This window comes from Pyricularia pennisetigena (assembly GCF_004337985.1).
Source record: "Pyricularia pennisetigena strain Br36 chromosome Unknown Pyricularia_pennisetigena_Br36_Scf_19, whole genome shotgun sequence".
In the NCBI taxonomy this organism is placed as follows: Eukaryota; Fungi; Ascomycota; class Sordariomycetes; order Magnaporthales; family Pyriculariaceae; genus Pyricularia; species Pyricularia pennisetigena.
In genome coordinates this window covers 74520-90154 of record NW_021940931.1, presented here as the reverse complement: position 1 = coordinate 90154, position 15635 = coordinate 74520, and the positions used below count along the sequence as shown (strand labels likewise).

Here is a 15635-nt window from a genome sequence, read left to right as displayed (position 1 = left end):
ATAATATATAGGGCCGAAGTGGGGTTGTTGGAATTCCGTTAATTTGTTAAGTGTGAGGATTAGGCTACGAAACCTACCCTCAGAATCACCACTCCACTCACCAGCCACGCTAAGCCCAGGGTTTGCAAAGGGTCCACTAACTCCAGGTTTAAGCGCGTCTCTCCAGCGCGTCGTTGATTGTAATTTCTCTCTTCTCTTCAGTTTAGAATTTTCGTTAATAGCGCCTAATACACTGAGGTTCTCCAATGTATGCCTGGCCGTGACACATGATCTAAAGCATTTGAGCTACAACGGCGTCTAATTTAACAGCGCAGCTTAGTAATAGAACCCACCATATCGTTCTTTTAATTCCGCTACAAGACAATGTCAAATCCTGTCATGTTTTAATGCTCGAATAGAATCGCCCCTATATTGCAGCCTTGTCTTTTTGGGATCGCTTTTGTGACACATACATGAGGCGTTGCAAAGATTTAAGCTAGATAACTATACGCGCACGAGGCGCAAAAGCCTGGTGCTATCACATGCTGGATGCAAGTCCGTGATGGGACCCTGTGAGGACCCAATGGTCGTCGCTGCGGTATATAACAACACATTCGAATATTTCCCTGCCAGCCTTTTATTCCTGAATCTAGGCTCTGTCTAGGAAATAAAGCGTGGAAATGTTACAGGCTTAATCTCCCCAAAATCCTACTCACACTCAGCGGGCAAAGCGTGAGGATACCAGTTTGCAGGCAAATTGTTGGCAGTAACATCGTAACAGTGTTCACCGACAGTAACTAGGTGCCCGCCAACGTGTACCGACTGATTGAGTCTTATACATCTTGCCTCGCTTCTAACTGGGTGATTAGCCGGTCCACCGTTCCTACGCTGGCGGAGTGTAACCAAACAGCCATTCAATGTCGATTCTGTGTTAATCGGGTGGACTTTTTTCCCTCCCATGGCATTGGTAACCGGGAAAAGGGCCATGTTGGCGGCAGCCAAAACAATTTGCGCGAGGTGCATGGCAGTCGACTTCAACTTTAAATGGGCTTAATAATTGAGAATGCGAGGTAACGGTGCTTGTTTGATGGGCTTTCTTAAACGTCGTGATGTAAAATAAGAGTACCGCCATATAATTTGCGATGAGAAATTGCCAACGAGTTGGTGTAGTGAAGGTATCGGGCTTATATAACCAATTTTATGAGACTGTACATGATAGTATTGATCATTGAAACGTGGATCAGGTTCAAAATAAGTTTTGTAAAATATCTGATCAAATCTTTTCATACTGTTGGTTCATGCTTGGTAGGTGTGGCATTTTTATTAACGTGGATGTACATGACCCGGATCAGGACATGACCCGGATCATTTTTCCGACATTGACCATCTTTTCATTTCGACACGTGTTTTTTCCACCACCAACAATGGAATCGCCAAACCGTGAATCCCAAATCAATCTTGCGCTGAAAGACCTTCGATCGGCTACAAAAATTAGCATTCGAGCGGCGGCAAAACGGTATAATGTACCGTTTTCTACGTTACACGCCCGAATGAACGGTCGCGCTTCTTTGGCCGACCGTCGGCCAGGCAATCAACTTTTAACGCAAAGCGAAGAGGAAGTGATTGTCCGATATATATTGGACCTGGATTCCCGAGGATTTCCGCCCCAGATTGCTGACGTGGCCGCGATGGCCGACCATATTCTCGTTGCGCGGAACGCGCGACCAGTCGGGACTCGCTGGGCAAGTCGCTTCATCCAACGACGCATAGAACTAAAAACGCGTTTTTCTCGCGCCTATGATTTCCAAAGGGCTCTTTGCGAAAATTCTGACGCGTTAAACGCGTGGTTTCGTTTGGTGGCCAATATAAAGGCCAAATACGGCATCCAGGACTGCGACATTTACAATTTCGACGAAACCGGTTTTATAATGGGTCAAATTTGCGGCCATATGGTTGTAACCGGGTCCGAAAGACGCGGAAGAAGCAAAAAAGTACAGCCTGGCAATCGAGAATGGGCGACTGCAATCTGCTGTATTAGTGGCGACGGTTACGATGTGCCCCCATATTTCATCGTTAAAGGCGTCCACCATCTCGCGAATTGGTATACAGAGGGCGGTCTTCCCGCATTTTGGCGTATAAAAACTACTTCCAATGGATGGACAGATAACGAAACAGGCCTGGATTGGGTTCGGCATTTCGATCATCATACAAAATCGCGGACAAAAGGCGCATATCGGATGTTGGTACTCGATGGGCATGCTAGCCACCAATCGCCAGAATTCGAAAGCTATTGCAAAGATCACAATATTATTCCGCTTTGCTTGCCTGCTTATTCATCTCACTTTACCCAACCATTTGACGTCGGAGTGTTTAATGCTTTAAAGCGGGCGTACGGTCAAAAAATCAACGATTTTATCCGGGCCCACATCACTAATATCGGCAAAGTCGACTTCTTTTTGGCTTTTGCAGCGGCCTACAAAAAGTCTATAACAAAAGAAAATATAGCTGGGGGCTTTCGAGGAGCTGGAATTATTCCCCATAACCCGGAAACGGTTATATCTAAACTGGATGTTAAATTACGGACGCCTTCACCCAAAAAGCCTACTTTTCCCACCACCGAATCTTGGGTTTTTCAAACGCCGCATAACCCGACAGAAGCTATTTGTCAATCAACGCTTGTTAAAATTCGAATTGGCCGTCACCAAAATAGCTTTCCTACACCAATTTTTAAAGCTGTAAAGCAGTTGGCAAAAGGATTAAAGTCAATTGCTTATCGAACTACACTTCTTAAAGCAGAAAACCACAGCCTTCGGAAGGCCAACGAAACGTTTAGCAAACGACGCAGGGCCAAAAAAACACGTGTCCGCGAAGGAGGATCATCTACGGTATAAAAGATTTAAAATTTGTTGCAATTGAAAAACGATAATGGTTCGATACAGGAGCAAGAAGGTGAAAATGGGGAAGGAAATAATGCGCAACATGCCACCAAACGGCGCTGTAGCAACTGCGGTAATACCGGACATAATTCGCGCACCTGTCAGGAGGATGAAGAAATGTTTGATGTATATAGTTCCGATTGCATTGAGGTCAAATAAGCAACGCTGGCGTTGTAATTCAGGTTGGAAATAAACGCGTTTTGAAAAGTGATCCGGGTCATGTCCTGATCCGGGTCATGTACATCCACGTTAGGTGTAATAAAAGGTAATATCGATAAGTATTTGCTATTCGCGTGGTTTATTGATACCCTGGCAATTTAGAAATGCTTTAATAAAACCATTGATGCACTCCTGTACACCTATCTCAAGTTCAGTCCAAATTACGACAAGGTTTATTACGTAAATATTGATGTATAGTTAATCCAAAATCACCTCATTTTCAAACAAGATTTTGCGTGGGCCTTTACCCATGTAACTACTTTCGGAAGCTTCGAACACCTACAGCATGACTGGTTGGTCTATTTTTGTGCAATTGAATATGACTAAAGCCTTAAAAACCGATATGGCCCACAGAATCATATTAATTACGTGGGTAAAGGGACTCTTACCAACGTCACAGGAATATTCAGGCCGGACCTAGATTCCACCGCCATGCCACTATTGTAAACTTCCTTGCCTTAACATCGGGTACCCCTTGATGGCCACTGGCACGAAAGCGATCCCAAAGAGACAAGGCTACAATATAGTGGCGATGTTGATAGGCCGTTCGTAATGTCGATCGATCAACAGAACGTTGTTATACGGATATAAAATTTTTAATTGTGCATGTTCTATGAAACTGTCTAAAGGTGAGCTTCTGAACGTCCTTCCGTCTTATACCCGCAAATGGGCGGGTGAGTCACGTGCGACTGGCTTGTGCGGCATTGCACGTGATTCATCGCTCTATTGTTAAATTGACCGCGATTCCCTCTATTCCAACAGGCGATTCTATTCGAATAACGTGGATGTACATGACCCGGATCAGGACATGACCCGGATCACTTTTCAAAACGCGTTTATTTCCAACCTGAATTACAACGCCAGCGTTGCTTATTTGACCTCAATGCAATCGGAACTATATACATCAAACATTTCTTCATCCTCCTGACAGGTGCGCGAATTATGTCTGGTGTTACCGCAGTTGCCACAGCGCCGTTTGGTGGCATGTTGCGCACTATTTCCTTCCCCATTTTCACCTTCTTGCTCCTGTATCGAACCATTTTCGTTCTTCAATTGCAACAAATTTTGAATCTCTTGTACCGTAGATGACCCTCCTTCGCGGACACGTGTTTTTTTTGGCCCTGCGTCGCTTGCTAAGCGTTTCGTTAGCCTTCCGAAGGCTGTGGTTCTCTGCTTCAAGAAGTGTAGTTCGATGAGCAATTGACTCTAATCCTTTTGCCAACTGCTTTACAGCTTCAAAAATTGGTGTAGGAGAGCTATTTTGGTGACGGCCAATTCGAGTTTTAACAAGCGTTGATTGACAAATAGCTTCTGTCGGGTTATGCGGCGTTTGAGAAACCCAAGATTCGGTGGTGGGAAAAGCAGGCTCTTTGGGTGAAGGCGTCCGTAGTTTAACATCCAGTTTAGATATAACCGTTTCCGGGTTATGGGGAATAATTCCAGCTCCTCGAAAACCCCCAGCTATGTTTTCTTTTGTTATAGACTTTTTGTAGGCCGCTGCAAAAGCCAAAAAGAAGTCGATTTTGCTAATATTGTTAATATGGGCCCGGATAAAATCGTTAATTTCTTGACCGTACGCCCGTTTAAGGACGCTAAACACTCCGACGTCAAGTGGTTGAGTTAGGTGAGATGAATGAGCAGGTAAGCAAAGCGGAACAATGTTACGATGTTTGCAATAGCCCTCGAATTCAGGGGATTGGTGACTGGCATGCCCATCGAGTATTAACATCCGATATACGCCTTTTGTCCGCGATTTTGTATGTTTGTCGAAATGCTGAATCCAATCGAGGCCAGTTTCGTTATTTTTCCATCCATTGGGGGTAGTTTTAATACGCCAAGTTGCGGGAAGACCGCCTTCTGTATACTAATTCGCGAGATGATGGACGCCTTTAACGATGAGATATGAGGGCACATCGTAACCGTCGCCACTGATGCAGCAGATTGCAGTCACCCATTCTCGATTGCTAGGCTGTACTTTTTTGCTTTTTCCGCGTCTTTCAGACCCGGTTACGACCATTCCGCCGCAAATATAGCCCATCATAAAACCGGTTTCGTCGAAGTTGTAAATGTCGCAATCTTGGATACTATATTTGGCCTTCATATGGGCCACCAATCGAAACCACGCGTTTAACGCGTCAGGATCTTCGCATAAAGCCCTTTGGAAGTCGTAAGCGCGAGAGAAACGCGTCTTTAGTTCTGTGCGTCGCTGGACGAAGCGATTCGCCCAGCGAGTCCCAACCGGTCGCGCGTTCCGCGCAGCGAGGATATGGTCGGCCAATGCGGCCACGTCAACGATCTGAGGCGGAAACCCTCGTAAATCTAGATCCAATACATATTGGACAATCACCTCCTCTTCGCTTTCCGTCAAATTCTTAGCACTTGGTCGACGGTCGGCTAGAGAAACTACGCCTTTCATTCTGTTGCGTAATGTTGATTCGGGTACATTGTAAGCTTTTGCAGCGGCTCGGCAGCTTAATTTTGTGTTTGATCGAATAGCTTCAATAGCCAAAATAATCCGTGATTCATTTATAGTAGGTGGCATTTTGCGTTGTGGAAAAAACGTGTGTTAAAGTTGAAGGTGGTGTGGTGCAAGAAAAGTGCGCAGGGTACTGTCCTGCGCAGGGTACTGTACAACCACGTTATACGATTTAAAATTACGATGAAAATTAAATATTTGTTTATTTTGCACAGTAAGTTGCACAGTGCTTTTGTAGCGCACCTAATACAGCATATAAAAATTCGAAAAAAATTTATTTAGTAAAGTAAAGTTCGATAAGCTTGATTTGAAAGTTTGGAGATGTGGTTAACAAAAGTGAAAAAAGTGCACGGTTATGCACTGACGTATTTTGTATGCATTCTAAATGGCCCGGGTCCTGATATGGCCCGGGTCCTGATGAACCACGTTATGTAAGTCTGCTAAGATATTGCATACCCTCCTTCCTTCCTACTTGTATATAAAGGCCCTCGGGAAACTCCCCGTGCGTCTTTGTCGCGCGACAATTTTCATCCACATGAAAAGTTATATCCACCCCCTGCACCCTCACAATCGTTGTACCGGTTGAGAATAGGTCGGCCATTTTGACAGGCGTCTTATCAGGTTTGAATAGCGTCATGAAGCAGTTTCCGTAGTTGTGGCCCTCGGGACCGGGGTATTTAAAATCAATAGACATATTTACGCTTGCAATGCGCAATGCAAAAAGGTCAAAGGTAATTTTTTTGTAAAGATGGATGAATATTTTCTCGTGTGATAATAGCTTGGTTAGAAAATTATGAATGGCAGAGTTCCTCCAAAACTCCTGGCTGCTCTTTATACACATTTTTTTCCAGAATACCAACAAGGTTTTACCGGTAACGTGGATGTACAGTATGTGGGCCAGGACAGTATGTGGGCCAATGTTAAGAAATATATGCGGCGTTAACTCAAGTGTTAACACATGGAAATAAAACGGGAATTGGCTGTTAGCATTTCAACTGACGTCGCATATAATTCTTAACATGGCCCACATACTGTCCTAGCCCACATACTGTACATCCACGTTATAATTGTCCAACCGAGGAACTATATTCTATAAAAAGTGACAACCATAATTAGTCATAAAGTGCATGAACAAAGTATGTAATAAATGATGCCTTTGTCGTGCACTTTAAAAAGCAAGGGACACATTAGGTTTAAACATTACAACTGTGAGGACCAGGCCCCCAAACCTACCCTCAGAATCACGACTCGGCTCCAGGCCGAGCCAGGGATCGGACAAAGGGTCCACTAACTCCAGATTTAAACGCGTCTCTCCAGCGCGTCGTTGGTTGTAATTTCTCTCTTCTCTTCAGTTTAGAATTTTCGTTAATAGGGCCTAATACACTGAGGTTCTCCAATGTATGCCTGGCCGTGACACCTGGTTCGGCGTGGAGCCGAGTCGTGATTTTGAGGGTAGGTCTGGGGGCCTGATCCTCACATATATTAATAGGTTGGGATATATTTATATACCATGCGTTAATTGTTTATGCTGTTGCACTAACAATATGTTGAACACGAATCAAAAATACATGCATTGTTTTAAAATAAAGTATTGTGCGAATTAATGCGCATTAATATCGCATAAATAAATAGAAACTTTAGTTATACACAGCAATGCGTACAAATAAGTTAAAAATATTAACGTGGATGTACAGTACCCCGCGCAGGACAGTACTGTTACGGAGTGGCGTGCCTGGGCGACTGCCAACCGTGACTAGCTCCACCTCACGTGACTAGGTGCCAGGGTGAGTTTGTTATTTGCTCGCTTAGGCGCGTGTACGCGATTGGCACTGCGTGCCTTTCTTCTTCCTTTACACTTAGCTTTAGATCTTCGAATAGAATCGCCCCTATATTGTAGCCTTGTCTCTTTGGGATCGCTTTCGTGACATTATTCATTTGAATTAGTGTATTAAAGGACTTATGGATTAATATTCGCATTAAAATAACATATTAAATAAATTATTGGAGGTGGGTGGCAATAAACCCCTCTACCGCATCCTTGATAATTTAATGCATTTAGGAAAAAATAACTGGAGCACAGCCATTGATATTATTTTATTTAGCAGTTTCGTACAATAATTCGTATCTATTAACGGAGGGACGGAGGCAAGGAAATTATTAAATCGAAGCATTGACCATTTTATCAAAATTATAAAAGCTGTATATAACTCCCCTTAATTACGTTTTCCGAACTTCAACTCTAGAACTTGCTCATCACCTACATAAGCCTTTTTTGCTATTCGGTTCCCATACTTTTATCAGCTTTAAAACTGTTTATCCATTTCTTTGCTCCGTCTCCGACAATGCGTTTTACTAACGTTATCTTCCCTCTGCTTTTTGCCGGCGCAATGGCCGCTCCATGGGGAAAAAAAAAGAAGACCAACGAAAAAGCCAAAGCAAAACCTCAATACGATCCCACTGAAGGTGGAAGATACACAGTTTTTGGAGAGGGAGTCCAATCGTCAGCTGGCCCAAGTGCACCACCCTACCACCTTACGGCAGAGGCGGCCCCCAGGCCTTACCCTGGGTACGTGCCAGCAGGAGAGCGAGTCGGTCAATATAACGGCAAAACTTCACTCGAAGCGGGAATTCAGAGGGCGGGTGATTATATCTGGGGAGATTTACCCAATACTCGCCACGGGCAGTAAAACTATAGAAAGCGTTGTTACGACCAGACAGCTGGGCCGGTACCAGAAAGGCCAGGTGGGGCCACACCCCTTCCTGGTGACACCAGCGCGGGAAAGGTACCGACCGGAAGGATCGTAGCCACCTAACAAGTCACGTGATCCCACGTAACCATCAGAAAGTGATCTTGGTGATCTGTGGAATTTCAGTTGAGAATTACAGATTAAACAAATCAAGAGAGATTACATTTAGGATGTTACGGAGTGGCGTGCCTGGGCGACTGCCAACCGTGACTAGCTCCACCTCACGTGACAAGGCGCCAGGGTGAGTTTGTTATTTGTTCGCTTAGGCGCGTGTACGCGATTGGCACTGCGTGCCTTTCTTCTTCCTTTACACTTAGCTTTAGATCTTCGAATAGAATCGCCCCTATATTGCAGCCTTGTCTCTTTGGGATCGCTTTCGTGACAGTACTTTACCATAGGAACAGGTTACCCCGATAACTTGATCGTAACAATTTGATGGGTACTTTAAGTATAACGTGGTTCATCAGGACCCCGGACATATCAGGACCCCGGACATTTTTCAACCCAGTTTCATCCTTTATTTTCCACACGTGTTCTTTCCCCCAACAGTAATGGAATCATCAAATTGCGAAGCGGGAATCATTCTTGCTCCACATGAGCTCCGACCCAGCAAAAAGAAAAGCATACGAAAGGTTGCATTAATATATAATGTTCCAAAATCGACACTACACGACAGAATAAACGGCATCGCTTCTTTGGCCAATCGTCGGCCAGGCAATCAAAAGCTAACGGAAAGGGAAGAGGAAGTAATTGTCCAGTATATATTGGACCTGGATTCCCGAGGGTTTCCAGCCCAGATCGCTGATGTGGCCGCAATGGCCGATCATCTTCTCGCTGCGCGGGACGCGCGACCGGTCGGCAAGCAATGGGCTTATCGCTTCGTACAACGACGCACAGAATTAAAAACGCGTTTTTCTCGCGCTTACGACTTTCAAAGGGCCTTTTGCGAAAATCCTGACGCGTTAAACGCGTGGTTTCAATTGGTGGCCAATATGAGGGCCAAATATGGCATCCAAGACTGCGACATGTATAACTTCGACGAAACCGGCTTCATGATGGGCCAGATTTGCGCTGGAATGGTTGTAACTGGGTCCGAAAGACCATCATCCTCCACCATTCATGGGTCAGACCCACCTTTGTTAGCGATTCACACCCAAACACACCAATAAGCTTAACAGCTGAAGAATTTTCGCCCTCCGGGCGCCGGTCGTCATGGCCTCACCAGAGGTCTCAAACCGCCGCGCGCGCCCGCAAAGCACGCCGCAGGCTTTGCCGCAGGGCCAGGCCGAGTCGGAACACGTATCTCTCGACACGCGCACCGCTAACGCGCCTGAGCCGGCCGGCCGCGGAAGGTACTCCAGCCTCCCGGCCCTGGCCATCAAAACACTGCAGCAGGAGTTGGAAAACGTGGAAACAGTCGGCAGCTGGCTCGAAGAGGTCTTTGCAGCCAAGCTCGAAAGTTTACAGGCCCCGGAGGACGCCGCGCTTAGGAGAATTGTTCTTGAACTTGACGATGTGATCAGCGGCTGGTTCCTCAGTCGCACCCTCCCTGAAAAAGAGCGCTCGCGCTCCCCGTCGCGTTCGCCGACCAGTTCCAGCGAAAGGCGCAGCATCTTAATTACAAGGACGGGCACGGCGTCGTCGGCCTCTAAAGGCAGAGGCACGCCCACTAACAAATCGGTCACATGGGCCGAGCGAGCCGCCACGCCACCAGCGGCGGCCCCAACGCGAATTTTAACCCCGGCCACGCGCTCGTACCCGATACGTACGATGCCCGGCAATGCACCTGACAGCTCCGCAGCTCCCTCCCAATCGGGCCGGGACCGCTCCCAAGCCCCGAAACGTTTGACAGAACAACCGTCCAACCGCATCCTGATCCGCGTAAATGACAAACTGCGGATGGTGACGAGGGAGCCATACGCGGTAACGACCAAATTGGCCGAATTGGTTTCAGTGCCACACAGTGAAATCCCAAACGCCAAGCGCATCCCCACGGGCTGGGGTGTTACGGTGGCCTCTGAGGAAACACGGCAAAAGCTCCTTAACCCCAGCGCGGTCAAGGCCATTATGGACGCATTGGACGCGCGGGAAGTCACTGTCCCGACAACCTGGCACACATACGCCGTCTCTGGAGTGCCCCGAACGCTCAATTGCCTGGACGGAAGAAAGGACGTACATGATGTAATCCAGGAGGAGATTACCGTGGCAGCAGGCCAGCAGCCAATTAACTGGCATATTTCCAAACATGGCTACGACCCGCATACGGCTGAGGGCACGTGGATAGTGTCCTTCCTTCAACCCGCAAAGCCTTTTCAGCTTTTCGGAGTGTCGAAACGTGCGCGGAAGGTTGAAAAATCACGCAAAATTACACACCACCACGATGGTTGCCAGGGATATTGCGAAATACGTCGCTGCGTACGGCAAGCGCGTTGCGGCATATGCGGTGAAGCAAAACATGCGACAGAGGAAGAGCCGTGCAAGGCAGCCCCCAAATGCGTTAACTGCCACGGCCATTTCCCATCCGGACATGAAAACTGCCCTGCCCGACCTTTGGTGGTAAATGGGAAGCTTGAACGACCTTCACAGCGTAAACTAAAGGGGATCCGCAGAATCGGACGTGCCAACCGTGCCGCGATTATCAACGACCGGGCTGAGACGGCCCGCCGAGAACCAGCACCTGCAATCCCGGTCCTAAGCACTTCATCGCAGCATTCGCAAACCTCGAGCTCCCGATCGAGCACTTCAAATAAAAGAGCGCGGCCATGCGAGGCGGCAGGGGCGGACATCCGCAACTTCCTGCAGGCTGAACAGGAACGCGTGCACGACGAAATCGTTTGGGCAGCCGAAATGGAGGAGGACGCAGCGGCTGCCGAACCTTGCCCCGCTGATGTGACAAACTTGGAAGCAACCCATCGATTGATATGACGAAATATTCGCTCGGCAACATGCAGCGGGAACGCCTCGACGTAGTTTGGGCCAACGTAGGCAAAAGGATGGGTGTGCATCTGAGCCTATTGGAGTTATGCCACCAGAGGGAAGTGGACCTGGTTAACGTCCAAGAGCCATGGTGCGGGCTAAATACGACTACACAAACGCACCCGGGCTATGATGTCTTTGCGCCAGTGGACGAATGGCACGCCAACACTTACGAAGCCATGACTGGGCTCCGGCCCCGGGTGCTCACCTACGTAAAAAAGGGGGCCGCCCTAAGGGCCGTACAACGACGCTTGCCGCAGGGCCAAAATACGCGGGACGTACTCTGGCTCGAAATTAACGGAATACTGTTTATTAACGTATATAGGGCTGCAGGTACTAACGCCGCGCTGGAAATGGTATGCAATACCGTGCCAAATGGACCCACGGTGCTAGGCGGCGATTTCAACGTAGCGGCTGCTGCATACCAGCCAGGCCGCACAGACGCACGCGGAGGGGATCAACTGACGGCATGGGCGCAAGCCCAGGGCATGCGTTTTACAGGAAATATCGGCGTGCCCACCCACCGCGACGGGGGTTTATTGGATATGGTTTTTTCCAACCTCCCCAGCACAGTAACTGTGGTTGACAGCAGTCTTTACACAGGCTCCGACCACGAATCTCTTTATACCACGCTGCGGACGCGCGGCGCCCCGCGCCCGGAGGCGGTCAACGTCTCGGTTAGGGACGACCGGCTACCAAAGTTCGCGGAGCTACTTGCTTTTGGCATGCAAGATATGCCNGCTCCGCAGCTCCCTCCCAATCGGGCCGGGACCGCTCCCAAGCCCCGAAACGTTTGACAGAACAACCGTCCAACCGCATCCTGATCCGCGTAAATGACAAACTGCGGATGGTGACGAGGGAGCCATACGCGGTAACGACCAAATTGGCCGAATTGGTTTCAGTGCCACACAGTGAAATCCCAAACGCCAAGCGCATCCCCACGGGCTGGGGTGTTACGGTGGCCTCTGAGGAAACACGGCAAAAGCTCCTTAACCCCAGCGCGGTCAAGGCCATTATGGACGCATTGGACGCGCGGGAAGTCACTGTCCCGACAACCTGGCACACATACGCCGTCTCTGGAGTGCCCCGAACGCTCAATTGCCTGGACGGAAGAAAGGACGTACATGATGTAATCCAGGAGGAGATTACCGTGGCAGCAGGCCAGCAGCCAATTAACTGGCATATTTCCAAACATGGCTACGACCCGCATACGGCTGAGGGCACGTGGATAGTGTCCTTCCTTCAACCCGCAAAGCCTTTTCAGCTTTTCGGAGTGTCGAAACGTGCGCGGAAGGTTGAAAAATCACGCAAAATTACACACCACCACGATGGTTGCCAGGGATATTGCGAAATACGTCGCTGCGTACGGCAAGCGCGTTGCGGCATATGCGGTGAAGCAAAACATGCGACAGAGGAAGAGCCGTGCAAGGCAGCCCCCAAATGCGTTAACTGCCACGGCCATTTCCCATCCGGACATGAAAACTGCCCTGCCCGACCTTTGGTGGTAAATGGGAAGCTTGAACGACCTTCACAGCGTAAACTAAAGGGGATCCGCAGAATCGGACGTGCCAACCGTGCCGCGATTATCAACGACCGGGCTGAGACGGCCCGCCGAGAACCAGCACCTGCAATCCCGGTCCTAAGCACTTCATCGCAGCATTCGCAAACCTCGAGCTCCCGATCGAGCACTTCAAATAAAAGAGCGCGGCCATGCGAGGCGGCAGGGGCGGACATCCGCAACTTCCTGCAGGCTGAACAGGAACGCGTGCACGACGAAATCGTTTGGGCAGCCGAAATGGAGGAGGACGCAGCGGCTGCCGAACCTTGCCCCGCTGATGTGACAAACTTGGAAGCAACCCATCGATTGATATGACGAAATATTCGCTCGGCAACATGCAGCGGGAACGCCTCGACGTAGTTTGGGCCAACGTAGGCAAAAGGATGGGTGTGCATCTGAGCCTATTGGAGTTATGCCACCAGAGGGAAGTGGACCTGGTTAACGTCCAAGAGCCATGGTGCGGGCTAAATACGACTACACAAACGCACCCGGGCTATGATGTCTTTGCGCCAGTGGACGAATGGCACGCCAACACTTACGAAGCCATGACTGGGCTCCGGCCCCGGGTGCTCACCTACGTAAAAAAGGGGGCCGCCCTAAGGGCCGTACAACGACGCTTGCCGCAGGGCCAAAATACGCGGGACGTACTCTGGCTCGAAATTAACGGAATACTGTTTATTAACGTATATAGGGCTGCAGGTACTAACGCCGCGCTGGAAATGGTATGCAATACCGTGCCAAATGGACCCACGGTGCTAGGCGGCGATTTCAACGTAGCGGCTGCTGCATACCAGCCAGGCCGCACAGACGCACGCGGAGGGGATCAACTGACGGCATGGGCGCAAGCCCAGGGCATGCGTTTTACAGGAAATATCGGCGTGCCCACCCACCGCGACGGGGGTTTATTGGATATGGTTTTTTCCAACCTCCCCAGCACAGTAACTGTGGTTGACAGCAGTCTTTACACAGGCTCCGACCACGAATCTCTTTATACCACGCTGCGGACGCGCGGCGCCCCGCGCCCGGAGGCGGTCAACGTCTCGGTTAGGGACGACCGGCTACCAAAGTTCGCGGAGCTACTTGCTTTTGGCATGCAAGATATGCCGGACCCGGGATCCGCGGCCGATGGTTACGCATTGGACGCGTGGGTAGCTGAATTTACAATTTTATGGGAGCAAGTAACGTGGGTCGTGGGCACGCCGGCGGGAAAAAGGGGCAGATCGGCTCCTTGGTGGACCGAAAACTGCCAACGGCTCTGGACCGAATTTCAGCGGGTTAAACGGAGCGCTGTAAATAGGACAGACGCCTCTGCCGAGGAGAAAGCTTACACGAAAGGGGTGCGGGCCGCGAAGCGGGAGTATTGGAGGCACCGGATTGACCAATTGCGCGACGATAAGGATTTGTGGAACATGGTGGGCTGGCTGGGAGCCGGACCACGCCTCCGGTCCCCGCCGCTGGTTATTAACGGCGAGCAAGTGAGCGAGCCCTTAGCAAAAGCGGAGGCACTGCAACGGGAGGTGCTTGGCCGATTTTCGGCGGAGGATGACCTGCAGGGAGACCCTTTGGAGGCCTGGTCGCCGGACGAGGCTAAAATCCCTTGGGACACCCAGATTAGTGCGGAAGAGGCGGAGCGCTCCTGCATTGGGGTCACGAGCACGTCCCCGGGCATCGACGGAATTACCGTCCGGCTACTAAAAGCCGGATGGGCTTCGTTGGCCGAGCCGGTGCGCAGGCTCTACCAACGTTGCCTGGAACTCGGGCATTTCCCAGCGCCTTGGAAGAAGGCCGAAGTCGCGATGCTACCGAAAACGGGGAAAAAAGACCGGAGCAACGTTCGATCTTGGCGGCCTATAGCCCTCCTCTCCTGTATCGGAAAAGGCCTCGAAAGGCTCGTTGCACGCCGGATAGCGTGGGCCATACACGGCAACGGGCTCCTTAGCTGCACCCACGGCGGTGCCCTACCCAAGCGATCGGCGACGGATCTGGTTTGTGCCCTCGCCCACGATATCGAGCAGGCTTTAGCTCGCGGGGAGGAAGTTACCCTTGTCGCATGCGACGTCCAAGGCGCCTTCGACGCCCTCCTCCATGGGCGATTAATACGGAAAATGCGGAGCCTCGGGTTCAGTAAAATGCTCCTCAGGTTCGTGATTAACTTCTTAAACGGCCGCCAGGCCCGAGTCCGGCTGGAGGGTACGACCACGGGCTTTAGGCGGCTTGGGTGCGGCACCCCGCAAGGGTCTCCCCTTTCCCCGATCCTATATATGCTGTATTTGGCGTACCTCGTTAAAAACGGTGCGGAGTGGCGATTGGCATACGCAGACGACGTGCTCACATGGAAATCGTCACGCTCGTTGGAGGAGAACGTACGTTGGCTGGAAAATAAACTCCGGGATATGCACGAAATTGCGGCGGAAGAGAAGATCCATTTCGCAGCGGAAAAGACAGAGGTGATTCACATTACTAAGAAGAGACACGGTCGCAACCCGGAAATCCGGATTAATGGTAGAACGGTTACCCCGGTCCAACTGCCGGGCGGCCGACGCGGACAAAGCGCCTCCGGGGCCGAGCGGTACCCGGGCATGCGTTGGCTTGGTTTTTGGTTCAGCCGGCGGCTGGACGGGCGCCGCCACGTGGCCGAGAGGGCTGCCAAAGCAATGGCGGTCGCTGCTCACCTCAAAGGCTTTGGGGCAATAAGATACGGACCGCCTGCGGCTGCACTTCGCAAGGCAGCGGTGGCATGCGTG

The 15635-nt window shown here is 50.0% G+C and overlaps 2 protein-coding genes across 2 annotated transcripts; both read right to left on the bottom strand.

The window, feature by feature from the left end:
- Positions 1–517: 517 nt before the first annotated feature.
- On the bottom strand, positions 518–966 carry PpBr36_11385 (uncharacterized protein; the record flags this gene model as incomplete). The annotated part of the gene is made up of 2 exons (XM_029898487.1): positions 518–605; positions 698–966. 2 exons carry the CDS (start codon positions 964–966, stop codon positions 518–520), a joined length of 357 nt encoding a protein of 118 aa, XP_029743264.1.
- A 5071-nt stretch (positions 967–6037) lies between these two features.
- Positions 6038–6247, bottom strand: PpBr36_11384 (uncharacterized protein; the record flags this gene model as incomplete). Its single annotated transcript, XM_029898486.1, has 1 exon — positions 6038–6247. The coding sequence occupies one exon, from the start codon at positions 6245–6247 to the stop codon at positions 6038–6040; it is 210 nt and encodes a 69-aa protein (XP_029743265.1).
- Positions 6248–15635: the final 9388 nt, after the last annotated feature.